Below are 27,250 nucleotides of genomic sequence, written 5' to 3' on the forward strand. Positions count from 1 at the left end.
CCCAAGTTTTTCCATGATTTATCCCAATCATGGAAAGACTAGGCAAAATGATCATTGCTTAATTCTCTGACATTATGCTAGATCATTTTATAACCCCACTTGATTCTAATCTAACACTTTTGGGTAATTTCCCAGTATATTTAACTAACAATCCATACTGATAACAGTTTACAGCCCACAGCATTAGGGATTTACCTGCAGAAACTGACCTATTGGTATGACTTCATAGGCCGAACAGGAAGTTAATCACAAACACACATGGTTTAATTGCCCTGTAAAAATCTCACCAGTCTTATGTTTAATTTAGCAATGTTATTTCGGCTTTTCTCTCTTGACTAACTATTTAAATCCCTGCTCTTTAAATGCTCTTAGAAGCAGCTCTTTTATTCTCCAGCTGGTTCCATCATTAATAGATTAAATAAAACTGGAACATTTGCTAAAGAATAACTTTAAGAATTGTGCTTTTGCATTCCAATATGGTTTGAAAAAGTATTTACATAAATTATTTACATAACTCACTATCTAAAGAAGTGGTTCTCAACCTTTTTAATGTCTCAACCCTTTAATACAGTTCCTCATGTTATGGTGCCCCACAACCATAACATTTTTTTTGTTGCTACTTCTTAACTGTAAGTTTGCTACTGTTATGAATCGTAATGTAAATATCTGTGTTTTCCAATGATCTTAGGCTCTACGGCAATGGTTCTCAACCTGTGGGTCCAGAACCTTTAGCAGGGTCGCCTCCGGGGACCTGGTCCACACTCCTCCAGTACCTCACTTGGCAGGAAGAATTAGGAGGCAAATTATCAGTGGCAAAGGAAATGTCACCTACCCTTTCTCCAATCTAAAATCTAATATTAAAATAATGTTTCCATCCTTGAAGTAATCATAAGATTACTATGCAGCTGTTCCCAATAGCAAGGATAGACAAAGATGTATATAGGGTAGGTCTGCATCAGTCACTCAGTGAGTTTTCAAGGGTCTGATCTCAGAGGAAATGCTCTGGATATATGCAAACTTTACAAAAGATGCTTATAATCTGGATGGAAGGTAGAGCTAATACAACAAAATCCCATCAAGTGATAAAGAAAGTATATAATTATATGCCAAATCACATAGTATAAACTATTGTAGTATTATAAGTTTTGATTAAAATCTGGGGAGCACATTTTTATGTGCAAAAAGAATTATAAAATGAGAGAAGGCATGTACTTAGAATCATGGCAATTGTGAAATTTAGTATTAAGTACCTATTGTGAATGGCTAATTTGAACGTAAGCTACTAATTTGAATGGTTGCTCATTAGAAAGAGAATTAGCTGTACTCTCAGGAATATATGGGAGGGACACTGACAATTTTCTTTAGATCAGCTCATTATGAGTAAAAGATAAGTATAAAAATAGATTCTCTGTCATCTAGTAAGAGAACAAAATTAAGAGCCCAGATTTCATGAAGTGACAATTCCTAGTCAAAACACAGAAAAATAAGAATCTCCATACATCAATTCAGTGCCTACTAATGCTGATGAAAATGAAAACTGAGCATGGGAGAGAAAATACCAGTGTCAATCCAGTCAAAACTATGTATGGTGCCATATGGGCACTGAAATATCAAGGGAGGAAGGGAGAAAGGGAATTTTTGCAAAGTATATGATTATCTAACCACTATGCTGTACACTGGAAACTAATAATATTTAATATAAACTGTAATTTAAAATAAAATTTAATGTTTCCAAAAATTAAACAATATATCAGGAAAATAGTAGTGCAGATGGTACTCAGGTATGGTCAGCTGTGCAATGAAAATCTATAAAAGACCAAAGTTAGGGAAGCAGAGCTAAAATAAGCAACATGCTTTACATTTTTGTTCATCCATTGATTCTATGTTAATTATTGTTACTATTTTCACCTATGCAATATAGAAATTTCTAAATTTTTATTTCTATTAGCAGAGAATGATAGTCTATTATCTAAACTAAAGAAAGTCTATAAGACATTTACACAATCTAGTATAAAAATAAAAATAAAGAATAAGCCTGGCCATTTTGGCTCAGTGGTTGAGCATCGACTTATGAACCAGGAGGTCATGGTTTGATTCCTGGTCAGGGCACATGCTCGGGTTGGAGCTCAATCCCCAGTGTGAAGTGTGCAGGAGACAGCAATCAGCATTGATGTTTCTAGCTCTCTCATCTCCCTTCCTTTCTGCAAACAATATAAATATATGTTGTAAAAAAGAGTTAGAGGACTTTTCACTATAATTGTGTTCACATGAAATAGTTCCAGAGTTATTTGTTCTACAGGAGTTTTGATTCTGCTGTATCATCACAATATGGACCTAGAAGTCCACATTTTTGGAGTACAATGTAGGCAGGATCTTATTACAACACATCCACGTGGGATTCTAAAATAATACTTCTCACCCTTTGTTCTGCTAGAGCCCATAGAAAATGATGTTCACATACTAGCTATAGTCCTGGGGGCATACCTAGGCTTAGACATAAATCCCCTTCCTGACAATTTTTTCTAGAACATTTAGGTAATACAGGGCTGCAGTTGTTGGTTATATATAATTTCCAGCATGTTCCTTTTTATCCAATAAAGCGAAATCAAATTTTAAATAAATGAAATACTAATATGATCTGCTTGTTTTGTTTTTAATAAATCATTCACACATTTCAGTGCTGTACCTATTCTGGGTAACAAAGACCTAAAATATAACCAGAGCAAGAGTGACTCCCGCCTTTTTCTTCTCTGAGTTAGGCTAGAGATACAGAGGGGATAACTGAAGAGGGGTGTGATTTACAGGTGAGGGTGGGCTGGTACCAGTTGTTTTAGGATGGAAAAAATACAGAATTGTTTTTCTATTGGAAAATAGAAACCTACTATCATAAATTGTAACTCAAACGGTCATATGCATGAATGTGTTCTATATTACAATATTAATCTCCTTTATGGGTAAACTTTAGCATTCACTGACAATACTCACAAATGCTATACCATATTCTGTTTTCAATTAAAAGATATATGTGAATCAGTGAATATTTTTAAAAAAACTGAACAGTATAGCAAACAGTATATTACATGTAAACTGTGCTAAATATTAATAGGTCCAAAGATCTGATCAATTCCACTGACATCAAGTCAGATCTTAATCTGACCTTTAGGAAAAGGAAGCATGCCCTTTAAGAAAAGGAATCCCTATATGGGTCACAACAGAACTGTGAGTTGTTTACATATGTGTGTGCATGATCTGCTCTTGCTGTTAAAAAATTAATCAATAATGACTGTTTTAGCTTCATGATGATGCTACGAACTTGCTCTATGCAAAGATAGTAGGAATAGAGGAACACAGTCAACATGAGAGCTTTAGACATCTTAATAACAAAGTCATCCTTTTTTGCATCTATGTTGACAGGGTAAATAGCCCCAAGGTCTCAATAACTATTCCAAGTGTCTTTATTAAATACGGAGAGATGGACTAATATTACAGGAAATCAGTTCACATCACCTTTGTTCACTATACATGTTAACACTACAAAACATGTGAATTGAGGAAGTTAAAGTGAAAATATCATTAAGCAGTAATTCCAAATAAACCAAAGTAGTCAAACAGAACTTTATACTCAAGTCATATACTCCTCCACATGTTAAAAACACAGTCACTAAACTTTTTCCTGAACTGTCCAGGTTTAGCTGACAATTTTACCATTACTGTTGTACTTCGGTCCTCTTTAACAGAAATCAGAAACTGTCCCCTTCCCCCCAAACCATTATGATAAATACTTATATTTATTTTAAGAATCATAATTACTAAATTATTAAAGACAATATGATATGATATATTATATTGTTTTAATCAAATACAAATAATTAAAAAGAACTATATATATCAGAGTAAAGGAGAAAGAAAAAATGTACTTTTAGTCTCCTGTATCATATTAGTCTAGAGCTTATAGAAACTTGTATGTAAAACATAGCTACTATTTTTTGCTCGTAGGTATGCACTTTAAGCACCAATAGTTCAAACTGGTTTCTATTCCCACCAAAGCAGAAATGCAAATTTGAGAAAAGTAGCCTATATTTACATCAAATAAGTGAACACAGAAAGCATTTTGATACTCTTTAAATGCCAAATAAGGACAGACAAAACAAGATTAAAATGACCTCCCAAGCATCATTCAGACATTTCAGGCCCAACTATAATTCTGTGTTCACCCTTTGTGCACTTGACATGAACTTGATCTAAGAAGTACTACCATGATCTTTGAGATTGCGGAGGATCACAGTGGGGAGGCTGTGGGACTGCCACCCCGTCACTTGCTCGGCCTCTACCTCCTTAATGTGGGCTCTGAGCATGAGGGGTGGCACTTTCAGAAGCAGGTCAAGAGGCAGCAAAGCTGAAGAAATAAAAGGGGGAAAAATAAGAAACTGTAACATACATTACATTGAATTTCAGGGAGGCATGCATGAGTTCATTGCTGCCAACATTACATTACCTGGTCTTGGTCTTGATACCACTCCCCCAGTGAAGTCCCTGAAAACAGAATGAGGGGCCATTAGAAGGACTTGTTCAACTAGGACTTACTGAAAGCCTGCACCTTGCTATGGCTTAGGTTTTAAAAGTAAATAAAGTTTTCCCCCCATAAGACATTCTCAAGAGTTCAGTAAAGAATAAAATAAACATAACTTAACCCAGAGCAGACCTGACAACCCACTGAGCAATAGAAGAGCTTTGTCCAGCCAGAGTTGTTTATCAGCTCTAATGACTAGGAGCCTAAATCCCTTAGCACCTTGAATGATTTGCTTGTTACACTAAAATGAACATACTGATTTGTATGAAAAAGAAATATTTAATTTTTAGATATATTATTTTCCTACACTTTGTCCCTGATGTCTTAAAAAGAAACTATCTCATCCTATGAGATAAGATGATTTTTGCATTTAAAAGGACTATATCTTTCCTAAAGTTTCCAGTATTATTAACATCTCTTGTTTGCACTGCCTTAAAATTCTGGATTTTCTGATCCTTCTGCAAGTTGGTCTCAGCGCCTTCAACCCAGGGGAGGTGGTCTAAGACCCCACCAAAAACAGTCATAAATAACCTTTTTTCCACTAAAATTTAGACCCCATTTCTTAATAGTTGGATTTTAAAAAATTAAATTAAATTTTAAAAAATCTGTGCCCTGGCAAGTTATAAGAACCACACTTCCATTTAATGCAATCCAACAAAAATATATACAACATCAACCAAGTATGAGGCACCCCATAGTCATTTGCTGAGGAGTGATGCATTCATATAGGGATTCAAATGAACATGATTGGTGATTCTCTTACCCTACCTTATTCATTTTCATCATAGAGATCTTGATATATGCATATGCCTAAGCTGTGAGGAATAACAAAATTGGCACTCATTACCTACCACCTAACTTCTAAGTACTAGAATAAAGCTAAAATCTTTACATCCAACTGTGAGTTCCTTCCCTATCCTTTTCCATTCCTCCTAACTCTCTACTAAACCAGCCCTCTCTTGATACCATTATTTTTTCTGTCCCATTTCTAGCCCGTGTTTTCAGAGCCTTAAAAAGTAAATGAATCTTGCCAGTCTTGCAGAGTTAATGTACTCTCCCTAGCCCTGGGATAAAGAGATGTATAAAGAAAGAAAAGGGATGGCCTTTGCCCGCAGAAAGTTCAAAGAGGGCAACGCTCAGCCCTGGCTGGTGTTCTCAGTGGTTAGAGGGTATCCCCTTATACAAAGGGTCAAGGGTTCAATTCCCAACCAAACCTGGGTTGCAGGTTTGATCCAGCCCCAGTCAGGGCACCTGAGGGAGGCAACCAATTGATGTATCTCTAACATCAATGTTTTGCTCTCCCCACCTCACCTCTGCCCTCCCTCCCTTCCACCTTTCTACTATTTCTAAAAATCACCTCAGGTGAGGATTAACAAAAATAAAAAAGGAGGCAAGATCCATAGCTCCTGAGATTACAAAAGGGCCTTTCTGGCCACGTGTATGATACTGGATGATTACAAATGCCCATAATAATCTTTACATGCAAAGACTAGAGTCAGGCACACACCCCTGGACATAATTATGCATTCACTGATTTATCAAAGTTGTGAACCACAAGCATCTCTGCTGCCATAAACATCCGATGTCATAAACTAGCCTGCCAACTATATCCTGTTGCCTTAGCAACAGGGCACAAGCAAGCATGGAAAAAATCTTGTTGCCTGAGCAACAAAATCTTAAAGAAAAGAGGGAATGGGGCCTTAGGCTGTGACTATGGCAAAGGCTGTAAGTTCAAGCCAGTAGGTGAGATTTCAGTCCTATTACAGTGAGAAATATAGAATTTCTGCCAAGATAAAAATCATGCAACTATTAATTACAGGTATTTGTGGACTAGAACCTCTGTGCAGTGCACTGTGTCCTGGACAATGCAATAAAAGACCAGACATAGTCTGTTATGTATCAACACACAGTAACAAATATCCGTTGATGTTCTTAAGGTCATGACACAGTGTCCAAAGCTTAGCAAGATCCGGGTGTACGTGACAATGGAGGAGGCTGAAGCCCCTGTGTGTATTATCAAATTCCACTCTACAGAATAATTTATTTGTAAATAGAAATAAAATTTTATGTCTTATTGAATTAGAACTATCAATATATATATACTGAGTGAGGCTATAAAACCCAGCTAGAAACTGATAAAAGTCAAGCCCACTCCCTATTGTTGTAATAAAGGAAGCAATAGTAATAAAGGAAGAAGATTTTATATTGCTTAGATCACTGAAAATGATTAAAGTTAGAAATTTCAAATCAAGTCCTAATTATTAAATTTTGAATTGCTTTTTCCTGACAGACATTAACCCAGCTTTTGTCTAACTCTGTTGATAGGCACAAAACATCAAACAAACGTTAACAATAAGGATGTCTATTCATATGGTTATTTGAAAGTAGATAATATTTTGTGAGAGTTTGACCATGAACAGTGAGTCCTATTTTCCCTCTTACGCCTTATCATTTCAGAGATACACACATTAAAGGATGATTTCCACAAACACTATCGTCTGCTTCACCCCCTCTCAATATACACATGAAGTTCATCTCTCTCCAAGTGGGAATGAAAAGTGTACAACCCCTCTGGAAAACACTTTAGCAGTTTCTTAAAAAGTTAAGTATAAACCTACCATATGCTCCAACCATGTCACCCTAGGCATTTAGCCAAGATAACAAAAAACATAGTCCATATCAATCCAGAAATGTTTATCTGCTTCTCCCTGGTTGATCACACTCCTCAAATCTAGACCATCCAATCATCTAATAAACAAAACCCACCAAGTATACCACTTCCCTTAATATCCCCATTCTCTGCTTTCTAAGCTGCATTTTATCTTTGCCTCCATTTCTCAGACGCAGAGAAATGGTTGTTACCTCATCTTTCCCAGGCCCCTTCTCTTTCTCACTGGGAAACTGTCCACCATCGCTTCTCTTCCATCCTAAATCTCTCCTCTCCAGGGTCTGCTTCTCCTCAGTCCCAATCAGCCTGCAGAAGATTCTAGAAGGCCCTTTTCCATTGACATTCCCCACCAGCTAACTTTCGCCACTCTCCCCTCACTTTCTTCAATTGCTCTGCACCCTTCTCTGTCACTTCTAAAACCACCACAGTCAGGCTCAGGCTTCTGTTCACACTAGCCTCGCCCGATGCCACGGAAACTGCTCTCAGGAAGGTCTGTAGCCAGGGACTTGGAGAAGGCCAAATTGAACAGTTTTGTTTTAGTCCTAAGCCCAGGAATCAACTATTGTAGAAACTTCTAGTTATTCCTTATTCCTTTTAAAAACAGAAGTCCCCACACATACTTATCCTCCCTTGCAGCTACTGTAGAAGTGGTCATATGACAAAGTTCTGGCCAATGGTATGTGAGCAGAAGGGATGAGCACATCTGGGTCATGTGCTTAAAAGAAGGAGCGTATCTCCCTTTCCCTTCCCACTTCCCACCAGCCACATGAGGATAAAACCTATTCCCCAGAGATGTGGCAAAAAAAATTTTTAAACAAATAAATAAATAGCCAGGGTTCCAGTTGATCTCAAAAAAGCACAATTGCCCTACCTCCCTGGCCTACCCTTGAGTTCAAAGAAATGAACTGGTTAGCTGAAGGCCGCAAAGCCAGACTAAAACCAGATCTAAGCTTAGTTGCTTGGTATGCTGCTTGGTAAACTACATCAGTTCTGTGGGTGGGCTCTAATAGCCTCCATTTCCACATGCCCAGGGTAACTTCTAGCTATCAGGTTTCAAGTTAGGCAGCAATAACTTAACTCTACTTGGTCTAAAAATATTCCTAAGAGCTCAATGTGTACATACCTCATTTGGGATTGTCTTTCTCCTCCTGAAGCACTAAAACTTCTCTTTAAAATGCCTGGAACAAGAAAATAAAAATAATTACATAGTTTCCCATTGCAAAAAAAAAATCATTTATTTGTTTGGTTGATTGCTTAAAGTGTGCTGCATTCTATTATCTGAGAAATTGTACATAGTATAAAGACTATCTTCATTTATGAAAGCACCAGCTAAAATATAATGTTGCAAATTAATATTTACCTGACAGTTTTGTCTAGAGTCTTTTTTAATTAAGAAAAGGTGCTAAGCAAAGAAACTCCATTATTAATAGCTAACAAGGAACAATAACACATCTATGTCATAATCATCCAAAAGCTTTGCTAAGACAGCCAGCTGCAAGTTACCACATGCAAATTTAAGGGTCCAACTTTTTCTTTCCCACTGACCCTCCCGCCATTGTTACTGGAGATATACAGCACTGAATTCATCTTAAAACAGTCAGTAATAACTGCTTCTAGAATCTGCTACACATATTTATATGCATGGATATTTTTATGTACAATATTCATATTTTCCCAATTACAAATCAAGACATTTTCCCTAGGCCCTCCCCAGTTTGGCTCAGTGGAGAGAGTGTTGGCCTGTAGACTGAAGGGTCCCAGGTTTGATTCTGGCCAAGGGCATATGCCTGGGTTGTGGGCTCGATCCCCAGTAGGGGGGCATGCAGGAGGCAGCCTGTTAATGATGCTCTCTCATCATTGATGTTTCTATCTCTCTATTCCTCTCCCTTTCTCTCTAAAATCAATAAAAATACATATTTTTTTAATTTTAAAGACATTTTTCCCTAGTAAGCTGAAATTTATGGGGAAAACAGAGCAAAGTGTTGGAAACTGGGATTATCCTGGAAAATCTGAAACATCTAGTCACAAATTTTCCAATTAAGTTTGAAAATGGACAAAGAAGGAAACTAAATCCCTGGGGTTCTAATTCTATCCTTAGGGAGACTATTTTATACCTTCTTTTTTGAAACAGTCATTGGTGAGAAGTCACACAGTCATTGGTAAGAATTATTTTCACTTATTTTAGAGAGCATTTCTATCTACCCTATTTAATATCCCCTGAATTTATTCTTTTAAAAAAGTTTTTATTTTCTCTCCATTTTCTATTATAACATCTTTTCTTTCAGATTTGTTGAGTGAATTGAATCCTCTTCTTATCTTCTTTAAATTTTATCTTAATATATCTATTATTTTTCTTTCCCATATCCCAGTGTGACTGTTTTCTTTACTGTTTCAAATTAAGAGTGAAATTAACATATTTTTCATAGTTCTAAACAATTAAATTATTTAGGTTACTTTTGTGTTTTAAGAATAATACATCCCTTTTCTTTAATGTAAATAACGTTTTACAAAACTTAGTCTATACCGCTCTTATTTATTCTCCAAGTTTCTTTTTTTTTAATCCTCACCCAAGAATATTTTTCCCATTAATTTTTAGAGAGAGAGTGGAAGGGAGAAAGAGAGAGAGAAACATCGATGCGAGAGAGATACTTTGGCTAGTTGCCTCCCATACCAGCCCCAACGGGGGCTGGAGATCTAACCTGCAACTGAGGCACGATTTGACCACTGAGGCAACAAAAAACCACTGGTTGGTTTGGGGGCTCAGTCAGAGTGATGACACACCTGTGCTAATTAGCATTGCACCTGGGAAACAAACCACTGGGTTGTGTATGGGATGACATTTACCTGACACCCAAACTACTACCTGCTGGAATCCACAATTGGTAAAGAACGCTTACTGAATGTAGATTCTTTCAAAGGGCTGGAGCTGGAGCTGCTGGAGTTGTCTGAAATGTCCAAGTCATCGTCTAGCTCTGAGTATATATCTGCACATTAATAAACAGAAGAAACAAATGAACCCTGAGACAGAGAGCAGGCCGGAGTGCTTGCCAGCCCTTCACTAGAATTACCTTTCTCCATGTTTTCCAGGTTGAAGGTGTCATCCGACAGGATTTCATCACAGGCCCTGTCGTCTTCCCTCCCACAGGGGGCCTGGAGCCCTTCGGGGGGCAGGTCCACGCTCTCCGAAAGCTCGCTCTTCAGGCTGGCTGCCCCACTGCTGCTGCTGCTCAGGCTTGCCTTCTCGAAGGTCTCCTAGAGAGAAACACAACCTTTAGTAGACACTTCTGTCTTCCTTCTGCAGCTTACAAAGCTTGTTAGGACATATATTAAAACACTTAATTACAAATATGTGTGCTGAAGTAGCATCAGAGGCTCCAACTATAGATTTGCCATAAAATTCTCTCTCTCTCCATAAATAGATATAGATATAGATATAGATATAGATGTAGATGTAGATGTAGATGTAGATGTAGATGTAGATATAGATATAGATATAGATATAGATATATAAATTTTTTTGGTAAAGGTACCATTGGATTAAAAAAAAATGGATGTGGCAAGATGCTTAGTCACAAAGGTCTGTGTAAGCTGGTGGAGGAAAATGTAGTTACTAAGGCCCTGGCTGGTGTGATTCAGTTGGCTGGGCATTGTCCCCTGCACCAAAGGGTTGCTGGTTCGATTCCCAGTCAGGACACATGTCCAAGTTGTGGCTCCGTCCCTGTGGGGGACATGCAGGAGGTAGCCCATTGATGTTTCTCTCCCTCTCCCTTCCTCTCTTTCTAAAAAATCAATAAAAATATCAACAACAAAAATAAAGAAAATACAGTAATAAGGAACCAACGTCTATCAAGGAAACTGAGAGCTCTCTTATGTTATTTTGAAAAGATGTGCTATCACATCTTCTCAGCACCACAGAGAATAAGTAAGGAAGGCTTAGTTTCTTCAAAGTTCAAGGGTAATTAGTAGTAGACACAGCGCAGGCCATGGAGAGAGAGAGTGGGGGTGGGCATTCCTTAAGAGATGAGCTACAGCAAAAGGACTTCAAACCACTTAGGACCCCAGGCCACTGCCCAGAGACAATACTTCCCACAAAGCTTTGCTAGCCAAGGGCTCCTCCAACTGCTGTTTTTATTATCATAGCGTCCCAAGGTTACCATCTGGCCATGTGAGTCCACATTTCCCAAAACTGCAAGTATCAGAAACTAAAAGATTATATCTGACAGTTCAATAAGAAAAAAGGGGAAAAGAAAGATTACTCTCATTAAATTCCTAATCCATCATCTTGGTATTGCTAATCCAAAGACAGATTTGCTTGCCATAATAATACTAATAAAGATGAGAGGAAGAACAGTGTCATAATCTAAAAAATATCACTTATTACAGTTTTTCATTTTCTAAGAAAAAGACAGGGAAAGGAACCACATATGACTCAGCAGGAAAAGTACTGTTTCTTTACTCAGTTGACTCCCAGTTCCTAAAACCTTTATTGTGTGGACAGTTTGTGGTAAAACCTTGGGCTGTTGGGCTAAACAAGGCTGACCCTAAGGCATAGACCAGGAAGATGAAAAGACAAAGGAAGAAAGGCCTAAGAAAGGTAACTAAAAGTTGTGCATGAGAGGAAAGCAAAGGGGTGCATTTATTAAAAGAAAAAACATCTACCTGTAAAGAGTATCAGATTGCTTAGTCACAAGTCAACTCCAATGATGAGCAATGCTTGCTACAGAGACAGGTTCATGGTTTTTCCCGATATTTACTTTCCTTGCCTGCAAAACCCACTCAACTTCTCCCAGGTCTTCTTCCTTTTTCTGTCTGACCTCTATTTAAGGCTTTCTCCTCCTAGCAACATTTTTTTTTTCAAATATACCATCTCCTGCCCTACTCTAAAGACCACAACTGTCACTTACAACCCTGTAAGGACTCTACACCCAAGATGTGTCAAAGCTATCAATGTTGAAAACAAGACAAGAGATAATTTTTTACTTAGAAAACATTTTTTCCCCTGGATTGATGCAATTAGATACTAGAATCCATATATGTGTAAAACTACCAAAACTTCATCAAGGCCTTTTTATCTCTTGAGAACAGGTGTGAATAAGATACCAGAGGAACATTTTTCTTTAAACAGCTGAAAAGTAGGGAGATGCTGTGAGTCCTGTATATGCAATTCCAGACTTAAGGAGGTCTGACTTGCCACCAACACCCAAGAACCAGTTGGGTTGCAATTCAAGTCCTTTGCAATTGCCAAAATTGCATCCATGAGTAATTGGATGTTGGCTTAAATGTTGATAAAGGGAACTCCCATTATGGGAGAGATGGTTCTTCAGATTCTATAGGCATGACAGGTATGATAAAGTAATGTGGAATGTGTAGCTGGTTTTGGTTTAAAACCTCTATTTCTATGATCTCTTGAAGCAGTTTTTGCTTTTAAAAAATTCTATATAGTTCTTTGTAGGTGCCAGAAACTAAATACCACTATAGACACACTTTCCCAAGTGTGATTTCTAGAGTTTTTGCTTGTGGATATTTGAGTACTCAAGTTATTATCCAACTCACTCCTTTAAGACCTGGGGGCTATTTCAGTCCCTTTTAAGTCCCTGGATACCTTGCACATAGCCAATGCTCAATAAGTAGTTGTTGTGTTGATATCAAAGGGAGAGAAGGGCTAGAAAAACAGGTGAATTTTCTTATAGGATGAGCAGGTTTTGTAACTATAACTGCTGTGTTTTCAATCGTGCCCCTTTCTGCAGGGTCCTACACTGTGACATTTCTGAGAGGTAAAGGGACTGTTTGGTGATGCGAACTTTTCCCTTCCCCTTCCCTCTCTGCACTAGGAAAGGCTGTAAAGCTTGCCTGTCTTAGAGATGACCAGCCCAGCAATGACAATAAGCACCTATAACCCAGCAGGCACTGGGCAAAGGCAGAGATGGTCGGGTATTTTCAGCCACAATAGCTGAGGCCATTAAGATGTTTTCAAAAGTTGCCATACAAGTACATAAACCTATTAAAGCAAGTTAGGGTGGTGAGGGAAAGGTACACCTTGGGGGATGGACTTTGGCTGCTGTCAGTTTTTGTACTTTCTAATTACTTAGTGTTTTTCTGGGAATCGGAGAGTGAATTTAGTTTTTTGGGGGGTTTTTGTTTGTTTGTTTGTTTTTGCTTCTGTTATCTCCTAGGAATGGATGGACACATTCTGAGTATTGATATGGAAGCAAGGAGAAGACAATGGAAATTTTACAATAAAATGATCATTGATGTGGTAGTCATCACCATTAGAGAAGCCGCTTCCTGTCACAATTGCTGATATAGACACAATTATGTTTAGCTCATTATAATGTAATGTTTATGTGTGGAGCAGATCATAATACATTTTTTGGTTGAATAGCAATACTAACAGTAACAGGCTGGCAATGACCAAATTAACTGTGGCAGTAGAAAAAGAATTAAGAGAGCCTAGTTTATTAAAACTGGTGCAATATATTTAAATTGCCCAGAATGTTAGTTTTATAGCAAGAGAAAGAAAAGCAAGAAATAAATATAAAGCATAACACCAGCTACATCCTGTAGAAGCCATAAAGAATGCACTATATCTGTTGTGGTCTAAATATTTATATTCTATTTGTTATATCTTTACCGCATGTCTTCCATTTATTCAGTTAATAATTGTGACCTTAAATACATGGATTTAGGGCTATCCAGTGCTTGACAGAAATTCACCAGGATGAGGTGATCTCTTTTAGGTGACAAGTTTTATGTTTTTCATGGCTGATAGAACAAAGAAAATTCAAAACAACCTAAGAACCAGAGGTCCCAGTTCAATTCCCAGTTAGGGCATATACTCAGGTTGCGGGCTCCATTCCCAGTGTGGGTGTGCAGGAGGCAGCCAATCAGTCAATGATTCTCTCTCATCATTGATGTCTTTCTGACACTCCCTCTCCCTCTCTCTCTCTCTCTCTCTCTCTCTCTCTCTCTCTCTCTCTCTCTCCCTTTCTCTTTCCCCCCTTGCCCTCGTACATATATATATTAAAGAAAAATCAAGCCCTAATTGGTTTGGCTCAGTGGATAGAGTGTATGCCTATGGACTGAAGGGTCCTGGGTTCGATTCCAGTCAAGGGCATGTGCTTTGGTTGTGGGCACATCCCCTGTAAGAGGGGTGCAGGAGGCAACTGATCGATGTTTCTCTCTCATCGATGTTTCTAACTCTCTATCCTTCTCCCTTCCTCTCTGTAAAAAATCAATAAAATATATATTTAAAAAACAAATAAAAAAGAAAAAAAACCTCAAGACAGGAGACAGATTAACTGCATATCACTGTACATAAACTTAGTTATTGAATTTTAAAGTATTGAAAAAGTCAGCCAGTGTGGCCAGATGGCTGAAGGGGCCACATAGACTGTCCACTCAGCAAGGGCAATGAGAGGCTCCTTCCAGGAACGCGCCCTGGGACCCTGGCTTTGCCATCCCAGAGAGGTAGGCTGATGCAGTAAGGCTGGCCTCTGGTCCCTCAATATGGAGGATGGAACTCTTTTAGTTCCAAAGTTCTTTAGAGAATGTTTAATTTCATTGATAAAATCTTGAAGCATTTCCCTTCTCCCATGCCCCACAGAGTAATATGTTCAATTTAAATGAGAAAAACTTGTGTTTAAGCCTTAAAAATAGCTAAATTTACAACTATTACACAAAAAAGGTCTCAAATTAACATTTGAATGTTAATTATTTTTTTTGTTTTGAACTTGTTAAAAATATTCATACAAAGCTAAAAATTTCACTTTAACATAATTTATGCACATAATTATGATTACATTATTATCACAACATTCTCTAAACTTCTTGAACTGTCACTAACTTAAATAAAATTAGAGAATGAATTAATTATAATAATTCAGCCTAAAATTCTAGAACCAAATTTAACATTGGCAATGTTGGTTGCCCTGCCACCCCATCACTAACCTGACATTCCTAATTCAAAGACAGATTTGCGAGACATAATAATAATAATAATAATAATAATAATAAATATGAGGGGAAGAACAGTGTTATAATCTAAAAATATCACTTATTAAAAATACAGACAATATGGTCTACATCAACTACCAACCACCATTTTGTTCCAAGACTGCAGACAGATGAAAACAACTGAATGCCTATTAATATTTCCAAAAGCATTTCAAAAGAGGCCAGATCAGGCAATGCCACTTAACATGTAGAAGAAACAATGCACAGAGAATTATCAAGCAGTCAAGTTTTAAGACATTCTAATTTGGATTACTCAAAAACAAGAAATGTAATTGAAAACCAGCATAGCTTAAGGCATTAAATAGAATGGAATTAGACATGGGTATTATCAATAGAGATGAGATCCTCAAATTGGAACCCCACTTACTGTTCTAATTTTAACACAAAATTACATAAGAGAGGGTCTAATTCTTGTTAAACAGCATTCTTACCACAGAATATCAAAATACCAAATTGAGCCTGGCCAATGTGGCTCAGTGGTTGAGCACTGACCTATGAATCAGGAGGTCATGGATTATTACGGTCAGGGCACAAGACTGGGTTGCAGGCTTGATCCCCCTCAGTGTGCAGGAGGCAGCCGAGTCAACAATTTTCTCTCCTTATTGATGTTTCTATTTCTCTCCCCCCTCCCTTCTTCTCTTAAGTCAACAAAAAATATGTATTTTTAAAAAAATGTAAGATTCTAAAGAAAAAGCTTTCTTAAAAACAGCACAGAAAAGTTTTTTTCTAAAGTACCAAACTAATAGACAAAGAATTAGAAATCAAGGGAAAGAGTATACATCACTTTTTTGCCTGGTCCCAATGCAATCTCCTCCTAACCAATTTCCCTGCTTCCACTTTTTGCTATCAGCAGTCTATTACTGCACAGCAGCCTGCTATGTCATTTGGAAAGATCATGTCACTCTCTTTCAATAAACTCACATCACTCAAGTCTATACCATGGACTCATTGCCTCCTCATCCCTGCTTCACTCCACTCCAGCCACACAGTCCTCCTTTCTCACTCCTTGAACTTGGCAGGAACACTATCACCTCATGATCTTTGTGCTTGCTGATTCCTCAGCTATCAATGTTGTGCCTCCAGATATCTGCATGACTCATCCCTTTAATATATCCTGGTCTCTTCTCAGATGTCACATAAGTATAGAGGTTTTCCATGATATCACTATTTAAAAGAGCGTCTTTCCACATGAATAATCACTTCTATTACCTTGCCTTCTTATAACTTTTGCCCATAACACTTAAATTTATTTTTATGTATTATTTGCCTTCCCCAACTATGAAGGTGAATTTCTTTGACTGTTCTGTTCACTGTTATAATATCAGACAAGAATGATTCCCAGAAGAAAGCAGATGCTCAATAAGTTTTGTTGAATAAGTAAAATATAATATTGATTTTTTTTTTTTTTTGCAAAGCGTTGAATAACAACGGGTAGAAATCAAAATTTCAGGACGATTTTTTTTTTAAGAAATTGATAAGCTGATTCTAAAATCAATAAGGAAATACAACAGACCTAAAATGGCAAAATCAAACTTGACAAAGAAGAACAAATCAGAGGAAATACACAACTGATTTCAAAACATATTAAAAAACCTACACTATAACAGAAAAGAGTTCAGAGATAGGTCCACATATGTTCTATCAAATTATTTTTAACAAAAATGCCTAATAAAATGAATAGGGAAAGATTAGGCATTTTAAGAAATTATATCTAAAGAACTGAATACCCATGTGGGGAAAAAAAGAAAATTCAGTCTCTTCGTTATTCTATTCACAAATCTATATCAAAATGATATCATCATAATTAAATAGTTCATTGTTATTAATAAAGGAGAGCTAAGGGAAGGCCAGTCACTATAAGCATGGTCATGGGGCAGCTTCCCACTCCCAGGAAACCAGGGATCCATTCCCTGCCAATCACTGGGGAAGGGATGGAACAAAGGGGAGATGGGAGCATGTGCAGTGAAGTCAGGTGATGTAGGGGCGGTGCTTGCCTGTCAGTCTAGCCTGGGAGAAAGACCATTGGCTAGAACGGTAGACCCTCATGTAAGCCTAAGAAATCTTGAAAGGACAAAATCCCCAGACAAAGAGTTCTCTCTTCCTTGTCTCTTGTTTGCTCTGTTCCCCTTACTCCCCTTTCTCTCTAGCTCCTTGACCCACGTGCCCCCATGCACTAGTCTGCCATGTGGCCATAAGCAATGGACTGCAGCTGGGAATTCAATGGACAGATGCTGGACTTCAATATGGAATAGAAATTTGGGGCCGTGGCCTAAATTCTAGCCCTGCTGAACTTCTTCCGTGACAAGATGGAAGAAGATAGTACCTTGGAGGGGAACCCAAATAATTTTACATCATCAATAAAGCTTTCCATGAAACCCCATCCTCCTTTTCCCTGCAGCACCCAAAAACTCTACTTCCACTGGTAACAAAAACAGATCATATTACATTAAACTATAAATATAAAGAATTTAAAAGAGCTGAAACTGGTTGGCTTTGGATAGAGCATCAACCTGTGGACTGAAGGGTCCCAGGTTCGATTCTGGTCAAGGGCATATCCCCAGTAGGGGGCGTGCAAGAGGCAGCTGAAATATGTTTCTCTCCGATGTTTCTGGTTCTCTGTCTCTCTCCCTTCCTCTCTGTAAAAAAAATCAATAAAATAGCCGAAACCGGTTTGGCTCAGCAGTAGAGCGTCGGTCAGCGGACTGAAAGGTCCCAGGTTCAATTCCGGTGGTCAAAGGCATGTACGTTGGTTGCGGGCATGGATGTGCAGGAGGCAGCTGGTCGATGTTTCTCTCTCATCGATGTTTCTAGCTCCCTATCTCTCTCCCTTTCTCTCTTTAAAAAATCAATAAAATATATATATATATATTTTTTAAAAGAAATAGATTTTAAAAAATAAAATATATATATATATATTTTAAAAAGAATTTACAAGAAAAGAACAAACTTCTTTTTTAACCTTAGGATAGTAAACAGTATCTTTAATAGAATGCAAAAAGCATGAACAACAACAAAAATCTAAATAAATAAATTGGACTTTAACAAAATTAAAACGTAACAAAAATTGGTGCTCATAAAGAAAGTATCATTAATAAAATTTAAGAAGCCATAGACTGGGAGAAATATCTGTAATGCATATGTTCAAGAAAGTCCTATCTAGAATATATATATATATATATATATATATATATATATATATATATATAAATAACTCCTACAAATAAACAAAAACAAGCAAATAATTCAATAAAATAATGGGCAAAGATTTGAACGGACACTTCACAGACACAAAGAAATAGATAAATGATTTATAAGAACATTTTAAAGTGCTCAATATTCTTGGTTATTAGAAAAATGAAAAATAAAACCATAAAGAGATACCCTTTTATATCCACTACAAAGGTTAGAATCTAAAAGACTGTACCAAAAGTTTACAAGAATGTGGAACAATTTCATACATTGCTCCTTAAAGTGCTAAACAGTGTATATTGGAATTTAAACATGTAACCACCTTATGACCTGAAATTATATTCTTAGGTATTCATCAAGGAGAAATGAAAATATATCCACAAAAAGACTTACCCAAGACAACCCATAGCAGCTTTACTTATAAAACCCCAAGTCTATAAATATAAGTGTCATGATTTTTCCTGATATTTCTTTCACTGCATCACTCCTTACTGCATTTTCATAGCCGTGGGGAAAAGTTAGTCAACAACTAACCAGACAATAAAAGCAAAGATGTTCGCTGAAATATTGTCCTTTTAAAATATATCATTTTCCACATGGCTTATTCAATCTCTAAGCAGAGGACTGCAGCTACGTGCCTTTCGTGGTGAGCTCAGCACTTGTAAATGATATTTGGCATTAATGAAAATAAAACAACTCAGGTAAATAAATAGCACATTTTTTAAACTTTGCATTAAAAAAAATATGAATCGAGTCCCCTACTGGGAACAAGCTGGCAACCCAGACATGTGCCCTGACCCAGAATCAATCTGACTTCCTGGTTCATAGGTCGAAGCACAACCACTGAGCCATGCAGGCCGGGCTATTACTACACTTTTAAGTAAAAATTGCACTTCATTTTTTTTTTTCTGAATTCTTGCCATTCCTGACTCTGTGCTCTCTTTGAGATAGGTTATTTTGAATTATAAAACTTAAAAACCTTAACATTTTCCAAAGGCAAGTCTTGGTTCTTTCTTTCAGGCTAAATAAACCACAGGACACAGGCATGAACTTATTAGTGAAGAATTCTCTGTGCTTTTGAGGCTTATGTTAATTCTTGTCTTTACTGGCTCATAATAAACACTTTCATAATTCAGAATAATTTAGCGTGTGGAAGTAAACAGTATGCCCGGCATGAGATAGGAGCCTTTAATGCTTATCAATTGTTTGCTTACCTGCTAATTTGCACAATTTCAGTAATTCGCAGAGGATCTTTTTATCAGTGCTGGGAATTCATACTGTTATACTGAACCCACTAATTTGCCTTTCCCTTTACTAGGATTTATCATTAGATTGTGTAATTGCATTATTGAGATTAGCAGCTCCGGGAGAACAGGCCACTATATTTGAAATGAAACAATTACAATACCACAATACTGCTTAAGAAAAAAAAACAAAAAACAATTTTACATTGAAATTTTTTTGCCAGTAATAGTGTAGATGGGAGTTTTAAAAAATAAGGATGGTACCCAGTGAGGATAAGGCCAATTAACTGCATGCTGTCTTTAATGAAATGTAATGATTTCATCTCAGTTCTTTCATAAAGCTGCATTTTCTTCCCTCCTAGCTATCATTTGATTAATCTTGAAATGAAAAACCACCAGTTTGCCTGCATATAATGCAAAAGAAGGTATGTATGGCTCTTTAAAGTAGTAGTGTGAACTCTGCTTTGTTTTCTTCTCTATGGTTCCTGACATTGAAGGCTCCAGCAGGGCTTGGAGGCCAACTAGGAAGAGATGCTCAATAAATGTCCATTAACCCCATGGATAACAGACGTGGATTTAGTACTAATGGACCACTAGTATTAGACTAACAATTTGCATCAACAAACTCTTCTTCATCATGGGCATTGCTCATTTTAAATAACTGATGCTATCGTACAGTTTATACCACTTTTTAATTCGCACAGTATTCAAACATATTGATCTATGTAATCCTCGTGCCATCTGCAATTGGTAATATTTCCCCACTGACTTACAGATGAGTAAATAACTTCTAAAACCTCAAGACTCCCTCCTTGACTGTAGGTCTCTCCCTTTATTTCGCCCAGTCATGGCCTGACAGCTGGGTTTCCAATTGAAATGATAAGGCCTCTTGGATTCGAGAGGGAGTAGCGGGTAAGCATAGAGATGACACATGACTGGTTCACAGCAGCAAATTGTGAAGGCCCGGGGGATGCGTGCACAAAGCACTGTCTTTACTCCATAAATGTATCGAGTTTTCCACAATAGAGTTTTTTTTTAAAGCTGAGGAATAAAATTAAATAAAGTAAATGGTCTTTCTCAAGGTGTTTTGCTAAAGATAAGGGAATTTCTGCTATGAGATTTTAAACTAACTTCACCTATCAGCTACATGAATCTCACATAAACCGACTTGTTTATATTACATTGGAAATTGGCCAAGTAGCTTTGCAGTGCAGAACTCAACAGAAGGCCCCAGATACTTAAGATCTATAGAAATGGCTAAATCCCTTGCATTTTAGTTTATTGGAAATACTAGCTCTGAATGCAACATGGCATCTTTGTGTTTCTCATTGTTGTGTAGTTTTTACGAAGTCAGATAGCAAAACAATAAGTGAAGTCACTCTCATTCCCTGAGTATAAGATTTGAGTGTTCTGCAAGAGCTGTAACACCAAGCTATATGCTCCTAAACATAAACCCAGGCCTTGGAGAATCACCATGAATTGCTCTGTGAGATTACAGCTGGGATCAGCATCTAAGACAATGAAGATGAGTTTCTCCCAAAGAAAACTATTTTGAATCTTTAACTCCTGGATTCCAAGTATGTCAAGGCAAACACACCTAACAATAGGGTGGGCTTTCCTTCTAAGAAGAGAGCATGCTGACAGCTTTGTATTTTTTGGGGGGGAGGGCGGGGGGAATAGAGCAAAAATAAAAATAAAAATAAAAAAAACCTCATAGACAGGGACAACAGTGTGGGGATTACTGGAGTGAGGGGTGGAGGAGGGTATGGGGGATAAATGATGATGAAAGGAGACTTGACTTGGGTGGGGAACACACAATACAGTGTACAGATGATGTGTTGTAGAATTGTGCACCTGAAACCTATATAATATTGTTAACTACTCTCACCCCAATAAAGTCAATAAAAAGAAAAAAAATAAAGGAGTTATTCCTTAAGACAGCGTGAACAACCTTAGAGCACCTACTAGAGTGCATCATAAAGAGACTGAAGGGTTTGCACTTACATGAGACAGTGGAGCCAGCTCATGGTGACACGTGACGGTGTTCCGGTTGGCTTCCATAAAATACCTCTGTGTGCGCCTCCGTTCCCGTTCCAGTTTCTTCTCCAAGGCCAGCTGGGATGTAGACAAGCTATCTAAATACTTCATCATGACATCCGATATCAGGGAGCTGACTTCCACAATGTCTGGGCGGGCTTCTGCGTCAGGAGTGAGGCACCTGAGAGGAGATTTGTTCATTACTGCAGTCCGATCAACATCAGCACCAGCCAGGGGGCTTGGAAGGTGAAGGCTAAATTCCACTCTGTGCCTACCATGGTGTTTGTGCCCAAGAGAACCTAAGGGTGGGTTGGACATCAAACATGGTTTTGAATCCAAGACTTTTCCAAAGGCATTTGAAAAGTTTGGAAAGGGGAGGGAGATAGCACTGTTCTCTTTACAGCTGGACGCGCAGGCAAGGGCTACAGGCTGAGCAAGATGTTGCTCCTTGGTCTCAGGAGAGGCGAATGGGGTCATCCTCTCCTGTGTGAACTGTTTATTTTCCAAAATTGCCACCAACTCACTGGTCAGTGAAACAAAGATGGAAACCAATGATAGAGTCCCTGATGCATCAAAGGAAGAAAAGTTGGGGGGGGAGGAGGAGGTCACAAGTTGACCTTTTCCAGCTGTACAGTGGCAAATATTAACAAACCTAATTAGTGAATGTCTTTCAAAACATGAAGTCATAGAAATAACATACACCCCAGTTACTTAAAGGTTTAGAGTATTTGTAATAAATTTTTTAAAGTAGCTAATTTGACACATTACTTACTAATATTTTCTATAATGTTGGAGGTATGAAATATCTATGAGCCTACTAAAGGGAGTATTGTTCATGTCACAGCTAAACACTAGATGCCCAGGGAACAAGTTGTCATTGGCTAGCATCCTTAAATGCTTCTAAAACTCACTACAATATTTTCTCTATTAAAAAAAAAAAAAATATATATATATATATATATATATATATATATTCGTATTGATTTCAGAGAGGAAGAGAGGAGAGATAGAAACATCAATGATGAGAATCACTGATCAGCTGCCCTTTGCATGCCCCTTCTGGGAATTGAGCCCTATATGTGCCCTAACCAGGTATGTGCCCTGACCAGGAATCAAATTATATCTTCCTGGTTCATAGGTCAATGTTCAACCACTAAGCCACATCAGCCAAGCAATATTTTCTCTATTTTTAAATTTGAATTCACCAACTTCACCAAAGTTATCTATGCTTTTCAGCGAAATTTAAATTGTTTGGACTTTGAGAAAAAGATCTAATTTTCACATCTTGTATTCTATTTAGCAACCCATAGTTAATACAAGTTGTGCCTATACTGATATCTCCAGGCAAGACTGAAGAATTATTACACACAATTATTCTTCCAAATAAGATTCTAATATGTTAATTATTCTTTCTTATTGAGTTTATTAACCATGAGCAAACTACACATATCTTAATCAGAGTTTAAGACATTCCATTTCATGCTTTATCTTTATGCTACTTCTTTTTAAGCTCTGAGGCAGTTGGCTTCTGCGATGGTTATGATCAACACTTAATACATCTTCTGAATTCATATTTAGCGAACTTCAGTCTCTGAACTTTATTATGTACAAAGTAAGGCGAGAGATTGTGGAGACAGGGCCAGCTACATAATTTGTGTTGTTCCCAATACAAAAAAGAAACTACGGGCCCCAGGAGGGAGTGGGAAGTTAATTTCCCCTTTCCACAGTCCTGTATCCTGATAGAAGATGGGAGACCCCAAAAATTGCAACCTCTGTGCCAGCAGGAAGCAAAAGGTACCTGGATTGGAGGTGGGCAAGAGACTCACCACTGAATCACCCTCTAAACACACCACGTACTTCCAGCCTGGTCAGGGTTGACCTCTTCTTGGCCCTGACCCAAGACACAGCAGGACACATGCTCCATCCTGACCCCTCTTCACTTACCTTCAGCAATATCCCATGGGGAGGAGGGCAAAGATGGAACACAGGCCTCCCCTGCTGACACACCCAACTGCCACAGTAGGTAGGGGGCAGCAGCAATGATGGGACAGAAACAGGGAGAAGGAGCTGGAGGCCAGGTAAAGGGCCAGGGGACTGAAGCAGAGGGCTGAGAATCTATGCCAGGGAGGCAGGGAGCATGAGCTGAGGCCCCAAACCCTCAACACACATGCTCCTTATCCCATATACCCCAATATTTCACTTCCAACAGACCAATTCAAAGATGCAATAGTTGACCTCGGACGCAGACCCTTACCCCGAGCACAGGACTGATCTGAGTGCAGAGGCCCCATGCATTGGTCGTAAGCACAGAAAGCCAGCTTTGTGCGGCAGAGACATACTTGTGTTCAAGTTTATGACTTTTGTTCCTAAGCACAAAAGAAGCTAAGTGTTGAAGTTCATCTTCTAACTAGATGTGCTTTTCCCTCCACCCTCACTTAATTAGCAAAAGGGATTAAAGCTCATAAGCAATGTTTGGTTGACCTAGTGTTGCTTATGACTGCTATGTGAGGGGGGAAAACAAAGGCTCCCAGCAACCGAGCCTGTCATCAGTGCAGATATTCTAAATTCTTCATCTGCAGATTTTTAAACTAATTCAACGTATGTAATATGGGCAGTTTAATTATCAGCTGTTTTTTAATTGAAAAAGCAACATAAACTAATTTTACAAATTATAGTTCTATAGTATGGTAAATGGGAACCAGCATGGCCTCTGTTCTGGCATTCATCCATCCCCTTCTCTCCCAGATTACTCCCCATCCTGTAATGCCATCCAGGAGGTGCAATTTAGCATCATAATAAGGCCTGAAGGCTCTGAGCCACATCTCTGGGGTTTAAATCCTGGCTCGTCCTTCATTACCTCTGATGTTGGGCAACCCTTCGCTTCTAAGCTTTAGACAGCCCATCTGTAAAATGGTATCGTCATAAGATCAGGCTGGCATGGTGATGGAATGAAGCCGGCCCTGTAAAGTGCTGACACATTATAAAAGCCTAATAGATGGAAAAGAAAATCCACAACCTTATTTCTCTCCAATCCCCTCCCACATTCAACCAACACTACATCCTATGGCTTCTGCCTTTTCATTAATTTCTGACTCTGTATTCTTCCCCTCTAATCCCATGGCCATTGGCTTAATTCATCAGCACTTGCTTGGACTGCTGAAATCATCTTCTAAGTGCTCATCTCTTGCCCACTTCTGCTCCATATGGTAAAATGCTACAGAATAACATTCCAAAACGGATGATGTCGCTCCTCTGGTCAGAACTGCTCAATAGCCCCTCAGTGGCCCAAATGAACAAAATTAAAATTACCAGCATGCCATGCAAGCCCCTCCTGAACTGTCCCTTTCCTCTCTCTACCACCTCACCTCCTCTTCTCCCTCTGCCTCAGCAACACAACAAATGCTCCTCCCTGTACTTGCCCAAATAGCCTATGGCTTTCCTATGCTCCCATTTCTTTGCTCATTTTATTCCTTCTGCTAAATCTGTTTTTTGCTGATGATATCTGCCCTTTCCTAAACCATATCCAATAACTGCTTACCAAAATCCCACTCCTTTGCAAGTCTCTATCAGTAAGACTTTTCAGAACCACCTCGGGTAGACTCACTGTCCCCTTCTGGTGTGTCCCCACTGCACTGTCTATATTTAAGTACTTAAAACAACTATAATTATTGCATTGTAATGGTCTGCTTCACCACTAGAAACTGGAAATTTTTTGAGAGGGGGGACATGTGTCCCCTTCGTCATGATCTCCCTCCAGAGTGTAAAATGGAGTCTGGATCCTAAGAGGAACTCAGCAAGTGAGTAAACAAACTAAATAAAGCTTATCCTAACATTTAAAAAGTTACCTGTCCATAACCCAAACTATTTGGCCACAGACTGAGACTTCAAGGTATATCTCCCACCAGAAGTTCTAGTCTAGCTTCATTTATTTGAAATGTCTCCCTGAGTAGATAGTTCACAGAAATTCTTAAGAGCAACCCAATGCTTCAATGATCTCTAACAGAATAAGCATAGAATCATGTTCTAGAAAAAAATCTTGGGTGTTCCAGTCAGCCTGACAACCTTGTCCCCATCTGCACTGAGACCAGATGGAAAGAATTAGAGGGCTACAATGTTGAGTTGTATTCATTTCATGTTTAAAGAAGCAAAGAGTTGAAGGTGGGGTGGAAAATGTAACGATCAATTTGTCCCCAGAAGAGTTGAAAGCATTAACTCTGTTAGTCTCCCAATTGCTTGGGAAACAAAGGGCCAGCCTGCTTATGCAACCAGGCAGAGACAGCAAAAAATAAGGCAATCAGAATATTTTGTGCATAATAAGAAATGTTCTTCCTTTTTCAAAAGTAAACAGACAGTCTACTGCAAGGTAAAAGTAGTAACACTGATACTGTGCAGAGCAATGAAATGCATTTATTTTCTGCCTCAAACTCTTCAGGGTTGCTAAGATATTCTATGGGAGCATATGAAAGCCATGGGCTATTTGGGAAGTAATCTAAAAGCCTATTAATAAAAAAAAAAAAAAAAAAAAAAAGGTTCCAATGCCCACTACTACCTCAATCAATAGGAAAACAAGCTGTATGAGCTCTAGCTGACAAGATGCAAAAAGTAAAAGTGAGAAGATGGTACAGCAAAGAAAAAGATGAGATCAGAAACAACACCTGGTTAAAAATTAAGAATGAGCCTAGTCGCCGGGACCGGTTTGGCTCAGTGGATAGAGCGTCGGCTTGGGGACTGAAAGGTCCCGGGTTCGATTCCGGTCAAGGGCATGTACCTTGGTTGCGGGCATATCCCCAGTAGGGGGTGTGCAAGAGGCAGCTGATCGATGACTCTCTCTCATCGATGTTTCTAACTCTCTATCTCTCCCCCTTCCTCTCTGTACAAAATCAATAAAATATATTTTAAAAAAAATGAGCCTAGTGAATTTTCCCATCAATGGTTGTCTTGTATTTCAAAGCTCTATAACAGTACTAGTGACTGGCTCTGAGCCTGGTTTGCTGAGTCATAAAAGATCATTAAGAACACTTCTGCCTTGATGTTCCCTGGTACCAATTTCCTGAGGAAAACAGGAAATTGAATTTGTTCCCTAATTCTTCGGGAAGTAAATTTTTAAAGACTAAAAGTCCAACGCAAATTAAATATGTGACTGTAAGCAACCCATGACTGATTTTGTTGTGTGTGTGTGTGTGTGTGTGTCAGATTTTCTAAAGATAAAACTTTATTTGTGATGTGAACCCAGATAATGAGTCTTGAATAACTTTAAATGAAAACAACATCTGTTATAGAATGCATGCTGCAATCTTAATTTACAGTCAGTTATAAAACTAATTGTCAGTTCTTCTTATGGCATCTTATTATTTTGAATAAAAATTATCCTCAAAAACATTTAGGAATTTGAATTCAGTTAATTCCAGAACCTACTGGAGCCTCTTAATAGTGATCGTTCATTCTCTAAAACATTCCGGTGACACTACCCACCCAGCAGCCTGCTCCACAGTGTGCACTTCTTCTGATTCTGACACATACTTCCTAATA

General features: G+C 38.2%; 1 protein-coding gene across 1 annotated transcript in view; it reads right to left on the bottom strand.

Moving 5' to 3' along the window:
• Nucleotides 1–27,250, bottom strand: part of NEK10 (NIMA related kinase 10) — a 136,214-nt gene that overhangs the window by 26,982 nt on the left and 81,982 nt on the right. The window contains exons 26-31 of the mRNA XM_036431653.2: nt 21,689–21,902; nt 10,307–10,490; nt 10,136–10,222; nt 8,362–8,416; nt 4,496–4,533; nt 4,256–4,396 (exon numbers count right to left, since the gene is read on the bottom strand). Of these exons, the coding sequence (XP_036287546.1) occupies nt 4,256–4,396; nt 4,496–4,533; nt 8,362–8,416; nt 10,136–10,222; nt 10,307–10,490; nt 21,689–21,902 (719 nt within the window). The remainder of the gene's footprint in view (nt 1–4,255; nt 4,397–4,495; nt 4,534–8,361; nt 8,417–10,135; nt 10,223–10,306; nt 10,491–21,688; nt 21,903–27,250) is intronic.

Source organism: Pipistrellus kuhlii, unplaced genomic scaffold (genome assembly GCF_014108245.1).
Source record: "Pipistrellus kuhlii isolate mPipKuh1 unplaced genomic scaffold, mPipKuh1.p scaffold_m20_p_11, whole genome shotgun sequence".
In the NCBI taxonomy this organism is placed as follows: domain Eukaryota; kingdom Metazoa; phylum Chordata; class Mammalia; order Chiroptera; family Vespertilionidae; genus Pipistrellus; species Pipistrellus kuhlii.